General features: G+C 61.5%; 1 protein-coding gene across 3 annotated transcripts in view; it reads left to right on the plus strand.

The window, feature by feature from the left end:
• The window catches only part of PLEKHA6 (pleckstrin homology domain containing A6), a 51370-nt gene that overhangs the window by 29187 nt on the left and 4241 nt on the right, over positions 1–17942 (plus strand). For all 3 annotated transcript variants that reach the window (XM_030965673.1, XM_030965674.1, XM_030965675.1), the window contains exons 2-19: positions 1127–1207; positions 1511–1625; positions 1722–1826; positions 1906–1978; positions 2299–2399; positions 4547–4725; positions 5192–5689; positions 6230–6719; positions 7475–7561; positions 11651–11719; positions 11987–12067; positions 12566–12715; positions 12986–13081; positions 13796–13907; positions 14018–14157; positions 15080–15226; positions 16769–16895; positions 16983–17071. In XM_030965673.1, coding sequence (XP_030821533.1) covers positions 1127–1207; positions 1511–1625; positions 1722–1826; positions 1906–1978; positions 2299–2399; positions 4547–4725; positions 5192–5689; positions 6230–6719; positions 7475–7561; positions 11651–11719; positions 11987–12067; positions 12566–12715; positions 12986–13081; positions 13796–13907; positions 14018–14157; positions 15080–15226; positions 16769–16895; positions 16983–17071 — 2740 coding nt within the window. The remainder of the gene's footprint in view (positions 1–1126; positions 1208–1510; positions 1626–1721; positions 1827–1905; positions 1979–2298; positions 2400–4546; positions 4726–5191; positions 5690–6229; positions 6720–7474; positions 7562–11650; positions 11720–11986; positions 12068–12565; positions 12716–12985; positions 13082–13795; positions 13908–14017; positions 14158–15079; positions 15227–16768; positions 16896–16982; positions 17072–17942) is intronic.

The following is a 17942-nucleotide window of genomic DNA, read 5'->3' on the forward strand; positions in this document are numbered from 1 at the left end:
TGCCCCGTTTTCCTGACGGGCAGGAGGAGTTGGTGGCATCCTGGGGCTGCTGGCACAGGGGTGGCACCGTGTCCCGGTGCCCGGCGGGTTTGGGAAGGAGGGGATGGGATCTGGTGTGAAATCCCTGAACCTCATCCTTTCCCCCTGGGCACCCCAGGAAGCGGCGTGAGAGGGGGGTCTGGGCAGTGGGATGGGGCAGGGATGTGGCACAAGGTGCCAGCTGAGCCTGGGACAGCCGTGTGGCACCGCTGCTGGCACTGCCAGGGATCCCCACAGCTGCACCCAGTGCCAGGGAAGCAGAACAGATTGTGTGGGGAATCCCAGGCTGGTGTTTGGGGGTCTGAGGGGCTCTGGGGTGGTTTTTGGGGTCAGAGGGATCCTAGGCTGGTGTTTGGGGTCTGAGGGGTCCTGGGCTGGTGTTTGTGGCCCAGCCCCCGTGCCCAGGTGACCCCACTCAAAGCCTTGATGTGCTTTGGAAATGGCTCTGAGAGCAGCCAGGGGAGGAGGTGACATTGGGGACACGGCTGCAGGCACAGCCCTGGATGGGCCACGGCTGCTGCTGCTGCTGCAGCGAGTTGTGAGTGTGGCCAGTGGTGACAGCTGGGATGTGACAGCAGCAGGAGGGGCAGCTCGGCCACCACAGCGCTGATTTTGGCACTTGAATGAAATCTTTGAGTGCCCAGGGAAGGGGACGGAGCTGAGGAAGGGCTGGAGTGGCCGAGGGAGCTGGGAAAGGGGCTCAGCCTGGAGAAAAGGAGGCTCAGGGGGGACCCTGACAGGAGGGGGCAGCCAAGGGGGCTTGGGCTCCATTTGCCACCCCTGGGAGTGTCCCATGCAGCGGATGTGGCACTTGGGGACACGTTTGGTGCTTGGTTTATGGTGGGGCTCGGTGATCTCAGAGGCCTTTCCAACCTAAACCATTCCATAATGCTGTGAAGTATCCTAAATCTGGGATTAGCGGCGTGCTTGGGGCAGGGCAGGGGATGCCAGCCCCGGTGCCAGCCCCGGTGTTGGCACGGAACAAACAGCGCAGCAAACGTGGCACCAAAGGGACTTTGTGGGTGACACAGGGACAACGTGAGGGACATGGGGACCCCTAACACCCACCCCATCGCTGTCCCCACAGCCACAATGAAAGGCGGAACACCTTCCTGCACCCAGTGACGGGACAGGCCCCCGAGGACACCTCAAGGCTTGACTTGCCAAAGTAGGTCGGCTCCCAGTCCCCTTGGGCTGGGGGAGCCAGGGAGGGTTGGGAACACTGGGGGAACCAGGGAGGGCTGGGCTGGGGGAATCAGGAAAGGCTGGGCTGGGCAGGGCGAGCCAGGGAGGGCTGGGAACGCTGGGAGAGCCAGGGAGGGCTGGGCTGGGCTGGGCCATGGAACATTGGGAGACCCAGGGAAGGTTGGGAATGCTGGGGGAGCCAGGGAGGGCTGGGAACGCTGTGGGGATGACCCCAGCAGGGTGTGCAGGAGCACAGAACCGCTGATTGCCCTCTCCCGTGTCACAGACACAGCTCGGACATGTCCAGCAAGGCGGGCAGCAAGCGGCCGGCCACCGTCCCCAGCGAGCCCCCCAACCACGCCATGGTGGCCGAGGTGCCCCCGGAGCGCCCCGGAGGCCGGGTAAGTGCCCGGGGTGCTGACACGGCTGTCACCAGCTCGGACAGGGACTCAGGGAGCCCAGCCCGGGCACTGAGCATCTCCTGTCCCCCTGTGCAGGCTCCGCGCTCATCCCGCAAGGGCATCGCCTTCGGGAAGCGCTCCAACTCCATGAAGAGGAACCCCAACGCCGCTGTCACCAAGAGCGGGTGGCTCTACAAGCAGGTACCCCCCCGTGCCAACCCTCCCGGCCCCGCAGAGCCCCGGGAACCCCCGGCTCGCTCTCACCGCCCCTCTCCCGCAGGCCAGCTCGGGGGTGAAGCAGTGGAACAAGCGCTGGTTCGTGCTGGTGGATCGCTGCCTCTTCTACTACAAAGGTACGGCCACCGCCGAGCCCGTGGCCACCCCCGGCGTGCCCCAGGGCCACCGGCACAAAGTCCCCCGGCTCTTTCCGCGCTCCTCCCTATTTTTCCCGGTGTTTGCCGCGCCCAGGGGTTAATCTGGAGCTTTCCCCGCCTCCCTGGCAGCTCCCGGGCTCGCATCAATAATTGAGGAGGTTGTTTGTGAGCCTGGCACAGCTGCGGGAGCAGCAACAGGCGGGGAGCCGATCCCACAGGTGGGACGGAGCCGGGGCATGGGGAGGGGGCTGTGCCGGGGGTCCCTCCGTGGGTGTAACCCCAGGGTTTGCCCTCCCCAGACGAGAAGGAGGAGAACATCCTGGGCAGCATCCCCCTGCTCAGCTTCCGCGTGGCCGCCGTGCAGCCCTCGGACAACATCAGCAGGAAGCACACGTTCAAGGTCAGTGCCCCTGCCGGGGCGTGCAGGGGACAGCGTGGCACTGGCGTGGCACCGGCGTGGCATTGGCGATGCTGGCAGGGTCCCCGCTGCTCTCTCTGGTGGCTTTCTCGGTGATGGGGCATGGAGCACGCCGCGGTGACCCCCCCCCCGTGGGTTGGATCTGGGACACAGCAGTGTCCCCAAGGTCACCACCCCTCTGCAGGGCCCTGCTGGGTGCTCCCACCCCTCTCCCTGCCCTGCTTTCCCCTCTCCACTGCGGCTGCTGCCCCCCGAGCCGGGCTCAGAGCTGTCCCCAATTCCAGCCCCGTTTGAGCCGCTTGCCTGGCAGGTGCCACCAGTGCCTGCTGTGGGGCTGGAGAGGGGAGCAGGGAGAGGTGATGGCAGCTGCTGCTCCCCCACATCCATCCCTGGCAGGGTCTGAGCTTCCCTGGCGCTTTTTGGCACCGCTGGGCACCTTTGGCATCACCAGACACCGTCCCCAGCCCAGCTGCTGGCGGTCATGGGTCACTGTGACACTCCCTTGTTGACCCCAGTGTGCCCTCCCCATGTCCAGAGCCAGGGCTGGGCTCCCCACAGGACATTCCCGAGTTTTTCCCAGTCTAAGGGAGGGATTTGTGGAGCTGCCCCCTCTTAAACCTGAATTTAGGCACAGCTGAGTGGGGTTTAGTGGGGAGGGATGGCATGGGGTCTGTCCTGTGCCTGTGCCCACACTGGTGTCACCTTCTGTGACCTGAGGGTGTCCAGGGAAGGGTTTGGAGAGTCCTGAGGGAGCTGGGCAGGGGCTCAGCCTGGAGCAAAGGAGGCTCAGGGGGAATTTCTGGCTCTGCACAACTCCCTGCCAGGAGGGCACAGCCGGGGGGATTTGGGATCTTATCCCAGGGAACAGGGACAGGAGGAGAGGGAACGGCCTCAGGCTGGGCTGGGGAGGCTCAGGTTGGACATCAGCAGGAATTTCCTCATGGAAAGGGCTGGAAGGGGCTGCCCAGGGGGGTTTGGAGTGCCCATCCCTGGAGGTGGCACCTGGAGGTGGCACTGAGTGCTCAGGGTGGGGATCGGGCACAGCTGGGACTCGATGATCCCACGGGGATTTTCCAGCCTCGCTAATTCCACGATTCTGTGAAATCCCTGCTGCCTGGCACTGACGAGGGAAAACCTCTCAAAGCTGCTGCCCACACCCCGAACTCTGCAGCTCCAGGGTTTGGGAGAACAGTTTTGTCCAGGGAAGGGCAGAGGGGTTCCCACCCTGCTCCCACTGACCCCGTGTCTGTGTTTCCTCCTCCTCCTCCTCCTCCCTCGGCGGGTGAGGATGCCAGGACAGGAGGGGTTTCTTGGTGCCACCACCACACCAGCACCCAGCCACCACCACCTAGGTAGTGTTCCACCTTCTCGTGTTTGTGGTGCATGCAGAGGCTGAGGGACCCTGGGCTCGCTCTGCTCCCCGCTCCCGCTAATCCCAGGGATGGATCCCTTCAATTTCCCCTCTTCCTCTGCCTGCAGAGCTTCCAGAAGTGCATGGGGGGGCTCAGGAGGTGACCCCAGCTGGGCACGGTGGCTGCATGCTCTGGGGAGGATGGAAACCCGAGGGAGGGGTTTAATCAGACTTAATTTTTTTGTTTTAGTTATTTTGTTATTTTTTTTTTTTAAGAGATTGAACCCTTGAAATCCTTTCAGGAGGAGAACTCCGCTTCCTCCCTTTTCTTCCTCCTCGCTTTCCCCCACCCCTTTCCACAGGGGGAAGGTGGAAGCTTCAGAAAGGCTCTCTCAAATAAAGGCTCCTTCCAGCACATTCTGGGCGGAGAACAGGCACCAACATCTTGGATCAAAACTGAACCTTTTCCTCCCAAAATATTTCCTGGGCCGAGAAACCACCTTCCCCCTCACCCTGCATGGACGATGCTCCTCCGGTGCTGCTGCTCTTGCTGGGCCCCTTTGCCATCCAGTATTGGGGTGCTGCTCCTCTTGGAGGGTGGGGGTTGATCCCAAAAAACCCCTGTGAGTGACTCCAAGGGGTACAAAACCCCACTGCGAGGGGCCTGCAGAGCTTTGCCCCCGCACACGGAGGGGAAGGAGCGCTGCTGGAGCAGCGGGATGGGGCGCCAGGCTGGAAGCGGAGCTCTCACCCCCTGCCTGTGTCTCCCTCCCCACAGGTGACGGTGTGCTGGGTGCAGGAGCTGCCGGCGGGTAACGGGCAGCCCCTGTCTCCTCCCCAGGCCGAGCACGCCGGCATCCGCACCTACTTCTTCAGCGCCGAGAACACGGAGGAGCAGGAGTCCTGGATCCAGGCCATGGGCGAGGCCGCCCGCGTGCAGATCCCGCCGAGCCAGAGGTCAGTGCCAGAGCAGTGCCCAGCCCTCCTGGGGACACGGCGCTGTCCTTGTCCAGTGCCACCGCACTGCCCAGCCCTTCTGGGGACACGGTGCTGTCCTTGCCTGGGGACATTTTGGGGTGTAAGAAACACTCTGGAGAAGGGAACTGGGGGAGCAGTGACCCCAGAAAGACAGGGCATTGCTGGCCACCCCTTGACCCAGAGGTCAGTGCCCAGTGCCACCGCACTGCCCAGATCTCCTGGGGACACGGTGTTGTCCTCGCCCAGTGCCACCGCACTGCCCAGCCCTCCAGGGGACATGGTGCCCTCCATGCCTGGGGACATTCTGGGGGCGTGAGGGACACTGGAGAAGGGAATTGGAGAAGTAGTGACCCCGCAAGGCTCAGGGAAGGACAGGGCATTTCCAGCCACGCCAGGGGCACTGCCAGGCCTTGGTGACCCCTCTGTGGTGTCTCGGCACCCCCAGGCACGAGAAGCCGGACTCAGAGAACATCCCCCCAAGCAAGCACCACCACCACCATCACTGCAACGCCGCCCACCGCGAGCACCCCAAGGCCGAGCCCGACGCCAAGACCCGCGGGGAGGGCGACGGCCGCGGCTCGGAGAAGATGGAGCGGAAGCCGTCGGAGCGGGCGGACGGCAAGAAGGAGCCTCTGGCCAAAGCCAACGGCCTGGTCGGGCAGGAGCCGCCCTCGGAGCCGGGCAGTCCCTACCCCGAGGGGCCGCGGGGGCCGGCGAGCGCCGAGCGGCCGGCTCAGCCCAACGGGTGGCCGTACCCCTCGCCCAGCCGGCCCGGCAGCACCGCCTTCCCCCCGGCGGGTGACGGTGACAGCGGGGCCCAGCGCCGCGGCGTCACCCCCAGGTCCCACCCCGAGAAGGTGGCCCAGCGCAAGAGCTCCATGACGCAGCTGCAGCAGTGGGTGAACTCGCGCCGCGCCACCGCACCCACCGAGGAGCTGCGCAGGTGCGCCAGGGTGATCCTATGCTCCGGGGTTGGTCCCTCTGGGAATGTTCTGCCCCTTCCCGTCTGCTTTGTGGCCTCCTGGGGGTTAGAAAATCTCGGTTTTCTCTCATTTTTATTTTCTCTCCCCGTGCCAGCTCAGAGCTGGGTGTGGGACATCTCAAAAAGGGGTGGGTTGGAGAGGGGTGTCCCTGGGAGGAGAGAGGCCAGGATGGGGAAGCCACCACAGGGTGCTTTGGAGGATGGATACAACAGGGAACCACCAGAGGATCTCTGGGATGAGGGAGCCACCTCAGTGTCCCTGCAGGAGGGATACAAGAAGAAGAGACCAACACCAGACCCCAGAAAGGAGGAATTCCATGGGGGGAAGCTCCCACAGAGCCCCTGGCAGGACGAATTCCACAAGCACTGAACCCCTGGCAGGACAAATGCCACCCATCCAGCATTCCCGCTGTCCAAACCACCTCCTCTTGGGCTGTCCTTGCCCACCCCAGGCAGTGCCCACCACCAGCCCGGCTCTCACCTCTCTCTCCCCCTCTCCAGCCCCACCAGGTTTTACCCCGTGTCCCGCCGGGTGCCCGATTACTACTCGCCCTACTCACCACAATACCCCGAGGAGTACCAGTACTATCCGCCGGGCGTGCGCCCCGACAGCATCTGCTCCATGCCCGCCTTCGACCGCGTCAGCCCCCCGTGGGCGCTGGAGGACAAACGCCACTCCTTCCGCAACGGGGGTCCCTTCCACCCCGCCTTCGGCCGCCAGGACGTCCCGCTGTGGCTGCCGGCGCCCTCCAGGCCGCCCAGCTACCTGGACGAGGTGGACGCGGCCTCGGGCTCGCTGCGGAGGATGTCGCTGCAGCCGCGCTCGCGCTCGGTGCCGCGCTCGCCCAGCCAGGGCTCCTACGGCCGCGCCAGGGTTTACTCGCCCGTGCGCTCGCCCAGCGCCCGCTTCGAGCGGCTGCCGCCCCGCGGGGATGAGATTTACGCCGACCCCGCCACTTTCGTGATGCGCAGGTCCATCAGCTCGCCCAAGGTGGGCACCTGGCGGGGTGGGGTGGGGAGGTGGGGCAGGGGTGTGGCTGTGTCGCGGCTGTGTCCCCTCTGTGGGGACAGCCTGGCTGCAAAGTGACACTGAGCTCGTGAGTTGGGGCAGAGGGGGGGTTTGGGGTCTTTGTTGATGTCCTGAAAAGGTTCCCTGGTTGTGTTTGTTGGATGGGATGGGATCCGTGGGATGGAATGGGATGGGATCCATGGGATGGAATGGGATGGGGTCCATGGGATGGGATGGGATGGGATCCATGGGATGGGATGGGATGGGATCCATGGGATGGGATTGAATGGGATCCATGGGATGGGATGGGATGGCATCCATGGGATGGGGTCCATGGGATGGGATGGGATCAATAGAATGGGATGGGATGGGATGGGATGGGGTCCATGGGATGGGATGGGATCAATAGAATGGGATGGGATCCATGGGATGGGATGGGATCCATTGGATGGGATCAATGGGATGTGGTGTTTTTAGAGGAAATGATGTGGAGTTTTTAGAGGAAACCCCTGATTTTGCCAGTGGTTTTTGGAGGAAAACCTTGGAGGAAAACCCTGATTTTGCCCCGGGGTTTTGGGGGAAAATCCCGGATTTGACAGTAGTTTTTGGAGGAAAAGTTTTGGGAGCCCAAGATGTGCTCCCAAGCAGGGAGCGCTGTCCCTGTCCCTCTCCTGCCCTGTCCTGTGCTTTCTCCTTGTGTTCCGTGTCCCTGATTTTGGGCTCCCCTCTCTCCACAGTACGATTACCTGGGTGACAGGCGGCCCGTCGCGGCCGGGGTGTACCCGTACCACTTCCCGGCATCCCCCACCATCCACGACAAAATGGTACGTACCTGCTGTCCCCTGGGGGTGACCCTGTGACGGGGGGCACTGACCCCACCCTGGGGACATGGGGCAGTTTGGGGGGGTCCTCACTCAGGTGGCCAAGGAGGAACCAGCACACTCCAGGGGCAGAGCTGGGCCTTTCATTGGCGTCTCCGCTCCCTCCCGGCCATTCCCAAAGGAATCCACGTGGGAAGGTCCCTCTGTAGCAGTGGGACACACTGGGACCCCCAGGGTGGTGCCTGGCTGTGTCCAGCACTCCCCAAAACCTCTCCCGCTCTGCTTCCTCACATCTGGCCACAGCTGCTTTGTTCTCCTGCCTCGCGTCCCCTCCCGGAGCTGGGGGGTGACACCGGGAGGTCCCCACAGATCCCAAAACCCTGGGACGGGACCGCTCGAGGAGGGAGAAGCCTGAACTTCACCACAGCCCACCCATGCCGCCCATCCATCCCTGCAGCCGGAGGCAGGGTCTCCCTAGAAATAAAAAGATAAATAAGAAATCCGCTGCCCGAGGGTCTGCAGGGCACATTCCCGGCAGCATTCCCGGCAGCATTCCCGGCCCGGGGGCCATTCCATAGGCTCCCCCCTAACCGCTTTGCTTCTTCTTTTATGTGTTTTGCTGCTCGTTTCTTGCCTGCTGGCTCCTGGTAGGATGAACTTTTAGACCTTCAGTTGCAAAGAAACCTAGAATATTTGGACCAGCAGGTAGGCGGAGCTGGCTGCCAGCCTCACCTCACCGGCTGCTTCCCGTCCCCTCCCGTGTGCCCTGTGTCCCTGTCCCCTGCTGCCATCCATCCTCACTGGCATCCCAGCAGCATCCCAGCAGCACCAGTTGTCTCTTTTTGTTTTCTAGTTTGGCTTCTTCCATCCTCTGCATCCGTAGGGCCGCTCATTGCTCGGCAGAAAATTCGCTCCCCCAACCTCTGGCAGTGCCTCTGTGTGGTATTTTGGGGGCAGTTTTGGGGCACATTCCAGCATTTCTGGGCGCTGTCCTGGAGCTCAGGGGGTGCAGCAGCTCTGGAAGCCCCCAGGTTGGTGCTGGTGTCCCCTGTGCCACGGGTGGCAGGTGACCTGTGGGGACCGTGGCCGTGGTGATGTGGTGGCCCCTAAGGGGTGAAAGGTTTGGTGAAGGTGGGCACCAAAAGCCAGCAGTGCTCAGGTGGTTCTGGAGAGGTTTTTGGAGGAAAACCCTGATTTTGAATGGGGTTTTTGGAGGAAAACCATGGAGGAAAAAAATTTGATTTTGAATGGAGTTTTTGGAGCAGAACCTTGGAGGAAAACTGTGATTTTGCCAGAGGTTTTGGAGGAAAATCCTGGATTTGTCAGTAATGGTAGTTTTTGGAGGAAAATCCTGAATTTGTCAGTAATGGTAGTTTTTGGAGGAAAACTCTGGTTTTGCCTGTGGTTTCTGGAGGAAACCTTGATTTTGCCAGTGGTTTTTGAGGAAAACCCTGATTTTGCCCGGGTTTTTTTGAGGGAAAACCCTGTAAGGAAAACCATGATTTTGTATGGTGTTTTTGGAGAAAAACCCTGATTCTGCCAGAGATTTATTGAGGAAAACCCTGTAAGGAAAACCATGATTTTGTATGGTGTTTTTGGAGGAAAACGCTGATTCTGCCAGCGATTTTTGGAGGAAATCTGCACTGACTCCATGCCAGGAGTGTGGGGAGGGGGATCCATCCAGGAGAGCCCCCAGTGATGCATCCAGGCAGCGTCTGAAGCCTCAGCCGGGCACAGGAGCTGCAGCCAGGGTGGCACGATCCCGTTTGGCTGCAAATCTCCCCATGGCCGGGATCTGTGTCCGCCTTGGAGCGGGGCCAGGAGCTCCCGCTGCAATAAAAGCTCCCTCGCAGCCGCCGGCAGTGCCGCAGCCTCTCCAAGGCTCTTTAAAACGCTCCCTAAAAAGGTTTGGCATCTCCTCCTCCTCCTCTCGCAGCGGGCTCTGGAGAGGTTAACTCGGAGTGACGCTGCCAGGGGCCTCTTTTCAAACATCCTCCTGCTCTCTTTGCTCTCTCCTTCCTCGCCCACGGCTCCCCTGCCAGCAGGGTTTGGGTGCCGCTTTGGTGACAAAGTGTTGTCACCTTTGGGATTTTGGCTGTCCCAGGGCTTCCCTGGAATGTCCTGCTCAGAGCTGGGGGCTCTGGCGTGAGCTCCCGTGCTGGTGACTTGAGTGGCTTTGTCACCTGGCACGTAGGGAGCCGTGCAGCGCTGCTTGGGGACAGTCCTGTCCCCGTGGAGTGGCACAGACCGTGCCCGGCAGCAGGGATGTGCCATTCCCAGCGCCACCTGGAAACGGGGACGCTGCTGTCCCCAACCCCAGCTGTCAGTCACCTCCCCAGCACCCAGCAGGGCTGTGCCAGCCCTGATTGAACATGAAGCCATGGGGGAGTGCCAGGACCTGTCCGTGTGTCCGTCTGTGTGCCGGGCCACGCCGCTGCCGTCCGTGTCCAAGCTCGTATCCATCTGTGCCATCTGCTCCGAGCTGGCTCTGTTTTATCCGTGTTTTCCCCCAAAAAAGCACGCTAAAAGGAGCAACAGGAGGGCGAGACCACAGCTGGAGCCCCTGGGCCATCTCTGGAGGTGGCATTTTGCATCCTGAGGGCTCCTGGACCGGTGACCGCTGGCACAGGCGCGTGTCCCCGCTGACCTGTGCCCTTTCCTTCCCTGTGTGCCGCAGATGAGCGAGAGCGAGACCCTCATCACTATGGTGAACAGGATGGTGGAGACCTCCTCCCCTAGGGCCCAGCTCTACATGCAAGTAAGGCTCCGGCATGGCTCGTGCCTGGCGGCCACCCGGGGTCACCTCCTGCCACCCGGGGTCACCTCCTGCCATCGCCACTCACGCAGCAGCCGCGGCATCCGGCACATCCCGCTCTCGCTGCTCTCGGGGGAGGCGCTGCTCCATCCCAGGCTTTGCTAATCCATCCATGAGCCATTCCAAGCCGGCAAATCCTCGTGCGGGCAGCGCGAGGTGGGCACGGAGCTGCCCTCGGGGACCCGTGGGGACGGAGATGCCCCGGGGACCCTTGGGGATGGAGATGCCCCCAGGATTCTCGGACAGAGCTGTCTGGGGGACTCTTGGGGACGGAGGTGCCCCAAGGACCCTGGGGGACAGAGCCAGCCCCAGGGACTCTCGGACAGAGCCACCCCCGGACACGCAGGGCTTGGCTCGTCCTTGTTTCTCATGGAGAAGTCGTGGGGTGACAGGAATGCAGCTCTCAAACCAGCGGAATAATTCCTGAAATAGGGACAATGAACGGCCTTTCTCCCCTACCGGAGGCTCCTTCTGTCCCCAGCGCTGGGACATCCCTGTAATGTCACACGGCTTGAGCCCCCCTCGGTGCCACCCACCCCGGGTTGTGCTGCCCTGGGCGCTTCCTGGATGGGATTTTCCAGCAAAAACGGCGCCTGTTTGCATCTGCTGCCAGCAGGGATGTGCTGGAGGGTGAATCCGGAGCTCTCGGGATGCTCCTCCGGCTGGCCGGGCTCCCTGCCCGGAGGCCGATCATCCCGATCCGGCCGGCTCTGCCTCCAGCCCCGCGGGCATTTCCCAGATCCGGATCCATTTGCATCATCCCGGAGCTTTCAATGGCTCCAAAGCGCCCTCTCCGCTTTCTAGCAATAACCATCCCCTCCTGCCTATCTGCTGCCTTTCATCTCCGGCTCCTCGAGGCAGTTAATTGCCGAAGGTCCCATTAGTAATTGAGATTTCCAGGAAAGGAAAATGACTCACGGAGGAGCCGGGCGGGGGTAAACAGGCCCTGCTGCTACTTTATCGGTGCTCCCACTCTGCCGAGGTGGAATTACAGCTCAATCTCGCTGCCTTTGTTTTCCCCGCCGCTGGAATGGTGCTGGTTAATGATTCACGAGGCAGCTCCTCAAAACTCCTTGCGCGGAGCTTTTCCCTGCATCGTTCCCGCTGGGAATGGGCAGGGACAGGTTGTGGCTTCATCCCAGCGACTAGCGATTGATGGGGAGCATCCATTGCCTCCTTTTCCCGGCTCGCCAGGGAGGGCAGAGGGGGCCGGGAGCTGCCCCCCCTTCCCTGGGCATCCCACGGAGCGTCGCACTCAGCCCGTGCTCTGCTTGCAGGTGACGCCGTTCCCGGAGCCCTACAGGGACACCCTGCAGCCCTACAAGATCAGCGAGCAGGACACCGATGTAAGAGCCGGTCCTGTGCCCTCTCTGTGTCCCCTGTCCCCGCAGGCCGGTCACTTTGTGCCCCTCAGGGATAAATCTTCCTGAGTTTCAGTCTATCCCCATCTCCCAGTTTGTCCCACGTCACCCCAAAGTCCCTGCAATGACAGCAGGAGTTTGGAAACCCCCCCAAGGCCATAAATCCCATAAATCCCATAAATCCCATCAGTCCTGGCTGCATCCCAGTGGGATCCTCATCCTCTGCCCCCTTTCTTTTCTTCCCTGCCACAGAAGCTGCTGGGGAAGCTCTGCGAGCAGAACAAGGTGCTGCGGGAGCAGGAGAGGCTGGTGCAGCAGCTCCGCGCTGAGAAGGTACCTGGTGGCACCTCAGGTGGCCACGTGGGGACCTGGTGGTGGCACCTGCGTGGTGAGGAAGGGATGTCACCATGGGAGGGTGTGGGTTGAACCTGGACGTCCAGGTGTGAGTGTCCCCTGTCACCTTTAACCTGGACATCCAGGTGTGTGTGTGTCCCCTGCCACCCCTGAACCTGGACATCCAGGTGTGAGTGTGTCCCCTGTCATCTTTAACTTGGACATCCAGGTGTGTATGTCACCTGTCACCCCTGATCCAGGTCAGAGTGTCCCCCTGTCACCCCTGAACCAGATGAGCATGTCCCCTGCCACCCCTGGCTTGAAGGGACATTAAAAACCTCTCGTTCCACCCCTGGACCTCTATCCCAGGTTCTCCAACCTGGCTTCGGACTCTTCCAGGGATGTGGCAGCCACAGTTTGGGGACATTTCTGAGCTGGGGGAGACTCCTGGCGTGTTACTGAGCAGCCAGGACCTCGTGGCTCCGTGTGTCCCCACAGGAGAGCCTGGAGAGTGCCCTGATGGGGACCCACCAGGAGCTGGAGATGTTCGGGAGCCAGCCTGCCTACCCGGAGAAGCTGCTGCACAAGAAGGAATCGCTGCAGAACCAGCTCATCAACATCCGGGTGGAGCTGTCCCAGGCCAGCACGGTAACGGGCGGGATTCAGGTCACTTTTGTCCCTTTTGTCCCTTCCTGGCTGGGAAACGAGCAGGGAATTCCCTTGGCTGCCTGAGGACAAAGCCCCTCACTGGGGACAAAGCGAATTTGGCACCCTCCAGGTGCCACCTCAGCTCCTGGCTCTGTCTCTGTCACTCTCGGGCACCTCAGAGCTTGTCCCCTCTGCTGCCACCCCCTCCCCAGCTTGAGGGGCTGTGCTGGGTGGCAAAGACCCCCCTGATCCCCCCCACTGTCCCCTCAGGCCCTGGCAAACAGCACGGCCGAGTACGAGAGCCTGGAGAGCGAGGTGTCCACCCTGCACGATGACCTCTGGGAGCAGCTCAACCTGGACATCCAGGTGAGAGGGTCACCTCTGAACCTGGACACCCAAGTGGGAGACATCCAGGCGTGTGTGTCCCCATGCCACCCCTAACCTGGATATCCAGGTGTGTGTGTCCCCATGCCACCCCTGAACCTGGACATCCAGGTGTGTGTGTCCCCGTGCCACCCCTGAACCTGGACATCCAGGTCTGTGTGTCCCCATGCCACCCCTGAACCTGGACATCCAGGTGTGTGTATCCCCTGTCACCTTTAACCTGGACATCCAGGTCTGTGTGTCCCCTGCCACCCCTGAACCTGGACATCCAGGTGTGTGTCCCCTGTCCCTGGATGCCCATGTCCCCTGTCACCCCTGCGGTCCCCATGGAGATGAAATCCCCCTGTCCCCCCACCCGTGGGTTCTCCATGCCCAGCCCTCATGTCCAGCTTTGGCCACCGTGGCCACCTGGGTGCCATCGAGGGGGGCAGCCCAGAGTCCCCACAGCTGCCCCAGCCCCGGTGGGTTCTGGGGAGCAGATCCAGGGATTTCAGCAGGACAAAACCCTGGATGTGGCAGTTCAGCCCCGGTGGGTTCTGGGGAGCAGATCCCAGGATTCCAGCAGGACACAATCCTGGATGTGGCAGTTCAGCCCTGCTCAGCTCCTGTGGCTGGGTTTGGGGCCGGGCTCTGCCCAGTTTGGGGTTGTCACCGGTGGCCCAGGACCCCTCTGAGCTCTGCCTCTCCCCCGTCCAGAACGAGATGCTCAACCGGCAGATCCAGCGGGAGATCTGGCGGATCCAGGACGTGATGGAGGGGCTGAGGAAGACCAACCCCTCCCGAGGCACCGACACGGCCAAGCACAGAGGTGAGGGGGGCTGGCCCCGCAGGGGATGTCCCCAGTGGGCTCCTGCTCAGTGGGGTGAAAACCTTAATTATTACCTTATAATTATCTTTAATTATCTCGTTCCTCCGCAGTGGCGCTGGGCCCCTCGGGCACGTACAGCTCCAACAGCCCTGCCAGCCCCCTGAGCTCTGCCAGCCTCACCAGCCCCCTGAGCCCCTTCTCCCTCATCTCCGGCTCCCAGGGATCGCCCACCAAGCCCGGCCCTGGTGAGGTCAGTGACCCTGAGTGTCCCCTCTTTGTCACCGGGGGGGATGGCAGGCTGCTGGGCACGGAGCTTGCTCCCCTTGTGGCTCTGCCTGGGGACACCGTTTTGGTGGCACGGATGGGTCCTGGTGTCACCTGGTGACTTTGGGGTCCGTGGTCCTTGCAGGGCTGTGTGTCCGGAGGGACGGGGGTTGCTCAGCTCCTGGTGCCACCAGAGCCGCTCTGAGCGCCCTCACCCAGGGCTGGTGCCACCTTCACGCACAGCTCGTTCATTTGGGGCACAATTTGGGGTCTCCCCAGCCCCGCCTGGCTGCACAGAGGTGACACCAGTGCCCCCCAGAGCTACCAAGGACCCTTCACTCGGACAGCCCCAAGCTCTGCCTGGCCTTGGGGGCTGTGACCGTGCTCACAGGGGTCTGAGGATGAGGGAAGAGACAAGGAACTGACTCCATGCTTCAGAAGGCTTGATTTATTATTTTATGATATATATTATATTAAAACTATAGTAAAAGAATAGAAGAAAGGATTTCATCAGAAGGCTAGCTAAGAATAGAAAAAGAAGGAATGATAACAAAGGCTTGTGGCTCGGACTCTCTGTCCGAGCCAGCTGGGATGTGATTGGCCATTAATTAGCAACAACCACGTCAGACCAATCACAGATCCACCTGTTACATTCCACAGCAGCAGATAACCACTGTTTACATTTTGTTCCTGAGGCCTCTCAGCTTCTCAGGAGGAAAAAATCCTAAAGAAAGGATTTTCCATAAAACACGTCTGTGACAGGGAACAAGCAGCACACCGAGAGGGACCCTCTGGAGTCACTCCTCTCCCTCCATCCCCTCCTCCAGGACTCTCCTGCCGTGTTTCTCTCTCTTTTCTAACTCTCTCTTCCTTCTCTGCTCTCTCGCCTCCCGCTCCGCCCGCCCCAGGAACCGGGCCCGCCTCGACCTCCCCTCCCCAAGTCCTACGTGCCCCTGGAGCCTCCTCCGGCCGTTCCTCCGCTCCCCAGCGAGAGCCGCCTCTGGCCCTACCCCGCCTCCCCTTCCTGGCACCAGGGAGAGGCCAAGCGGGGACAGGTACCGAACCCTGCCGTCCCCTTCCTCCTCCTCCTCCTCTCCTCCTCCTCCTCCTCGTGGCATGGGATGAGGCAGGAGCCGGAGCTGCCTGCCCCGAATCCGCAGGGACAGTGTGGAGGTGGCACTTGGTCCTCTGTGTCCTGCCCTGCCACACCCCTGGTGTCCCCAGGGTCGCCACACCCTGTGCACGCCCAGGACAGGGATTGTCCCTTCCTCCTCCTCCTCCTCCTCCTCCTCCTCCTCGTGGCACGGAAGGCACTGGGATGAGGCAGGAGCTGGAGCTGCCCGCTCCAAATCCACAGGGACAGTGTGGAGGTGGCACTTGGCACAGGGACAGCGTGGAGGTGGCGCTTGGTGCAGGGACAGCGTGGAGGTGGCACTTGGTGCTCTGTGTCCTGCCCTGCCACACCCCCAGTGTCCCCAGGATCACCACACCCTGTGCGCACTCAGGACAGGGATTGTCCCCTCCTCTTCCTCCTCCTCTTCCTGGGGAGGCTGTCCCTGGTTGTCCCCTCTGCTTCGCTCTGCCTCTGTCACTGTCCTTTCGTGTTGCCGTGTGGCACTGGCAGGCTCCGAGCTCCCAGCTCCGGGGCAAACCTGGATTTGGGAACTCCTGGTGGCACCTCGGCCGTGTGTGGGGACACAGGTGACACGAGTGTCCTCACGGCCGGGGTGGGGATGTGTGACCGTGGAAAAGCAGTGGCTGTGCCGAGCTGGGAAGGAGCACAGCACCAGCACAGGTGGCACAGTGGTGGCTGTGTCATCCAGGGGTGCCAGGGTGAATTCAGGGGGACACACCAGGCTGCTGGCCCTGTTGTCACACCCCTCTGTCACCCCAGCAGTTCTCATGGGATGCAAGAGGAGACCCCAAAAATGTCCCTTTGCTGGCTCTCCTGGCCCTGTGTGACCCCATGGGCACGGGGTGCAGTGGGAGCCCAGCACAGGGTGTCCCTGTCCCCAGCTCCTGCAGGCTGTGGAGGGATTGTCACCCTGTGGGGACAGCAGTGGGTGCCCAGCCCTGACAGGATGGGACACAGCAGGGACAGGAGCAGAGCTCCCTCAGCTCCTCTCCCCACAATTTTGGAGACTCTTGTCCCACCGGGCTGCTGTCTGTGTGTCCATGGAGCGTGACCATGGCCTGGCTGTCACCCCAAGAGCAGCTGGAGTGACAAAGCTGTCCGTGTGTCCCTGGTCTGTCACCCCAAGAGCAGCGGGTGTCCCCTGTCCGTGTGTCCCTGCTCTGTCACCCCCAGAGCAGCAGGTGTCACCTGTGTGTCCCTGGTCTGTCACCCCAAGAGCAGCTGGTGCCCTGTCTGTGTCCCTGGTCTATCACCCCAAGAGCAGCAGGTGTCCCCTGTCCATGTGTCACCCCAAGAGCAGCAGGTGTCCCCTGTGTGTCCCTGGTCTGTCTGTCACCCCAAGAGCAGCGGGTGTCACCTGTGTGTCCCTGCTCTGTCACCCCAAGCGCAGCAGGTGTCCCCAGGCAGAGCAGGGCCCCAGGCAGGACCGGGGCTCACTGGGGACCTTTTCCCACCTGCACAGCCCAAACCAGGCTTGGAGCAGAGCAAGAAGGAGCCCTCCCGGCCCAGCCCCGCTGGCCCCACGCCCGAGGGGCTCCCTCAGACCCGCCCGGAGCACGACGGGGACAAACAAGCGGCTCTCAACAAGGGTACGGCACTGGGGACAGCCGGGGGTGGCACCGGGACCCCAGCCCAGCTCCCCCAGGGCTCATCCCGGTGTCGTGGTGTCCCCGCAGTGGGAATCGTCCCCCCCAGGACCAAATCCCCGGCGGAGGAGGAGGCGGTGCCCAGGAGGAACGGCCTGGCCAACGGGCTCAGCTCGCGGGTACGGCTGGGCTGGGGGGCCGGGCGGGCTGAGGGGGGCCCTGCTGCAGCCTGGGGACAGGAGGGTGGCTCCACGTGTCACCGTCTGTCACTGTAGGACACGAAAAAACACAAACGCACACCGCTGTTCTCAAGGCGAAGGAATAAGGGAAGTTTATTTTCTGACTCCAACATTTATAGTGTTCCAAGAGTGGCAGCGGATTGGAGGGTGACAGTGCCACCTCTCCAATGACACTGGTCAAACCAACAGCCCATCAACTTTCTCCTCCTCCATAAAGGAACGCAAAACAATGAGTTATTTACAGAAAGTGTGTGAGAAAGTTCACTACAAGAATGTCAGCATCAGAAAGCTTAGAAAATCTTAAAAAACGAGGGTGACAACCATCCACCTCCTGGAGACCCCCAGGGTGAATTCAGCACCTTCCCCGCTGCTGGGAGTTCTCGGGTTGCTGTTGATAATTGCTGCCCCGAGATGTGCAGGATGTCTCTGTTTCTGTCTCTGTTTCGGCCCGCGCGGCTGAAAAACGAGTCAGAGCTCTTCACTTTTCAGTCTTGAGGTTGTTTATTAATTCTCATCTATAAAATTTTCTTTCTGCCCAGCCGAGATCTGCTCAGCAGGGCAGCCACAGGCACTCTGTTGTCCTTTTATACTACAAATTACATATAACATATTTACACTTAATCCCCAATACCTATCACCTGTGTTAGACAGTGAGCTTCTACTCTAAACCAATCCCAAAGTGCCAACACCACTGCAGAAAATGGAGAGCAAGAAGAAGAAGTAGAAAGGCTGGACATGCCCAAGTTCCTCCATCTTGTCCCCACAACCCCCATACCAAAAATCCTAAAATCTTCATTTTCACCCTGTGATA

The sequence above is a fragment of the Camarhynchus parvulus genome, chromosome 26, assembly GCF_901933205.1.
Source record: "Camarhynchus parvulus chromosome 26, STF_HiC, whole genome shotgun sequence".
Classification (NCBI taxonomy): domain Eukaryota; kingdom Metazoa; phylum Chordata; class Aves; order Passeriformes; family Thraupidae; genus Camarhynchus; species Camarhynchus parvulus.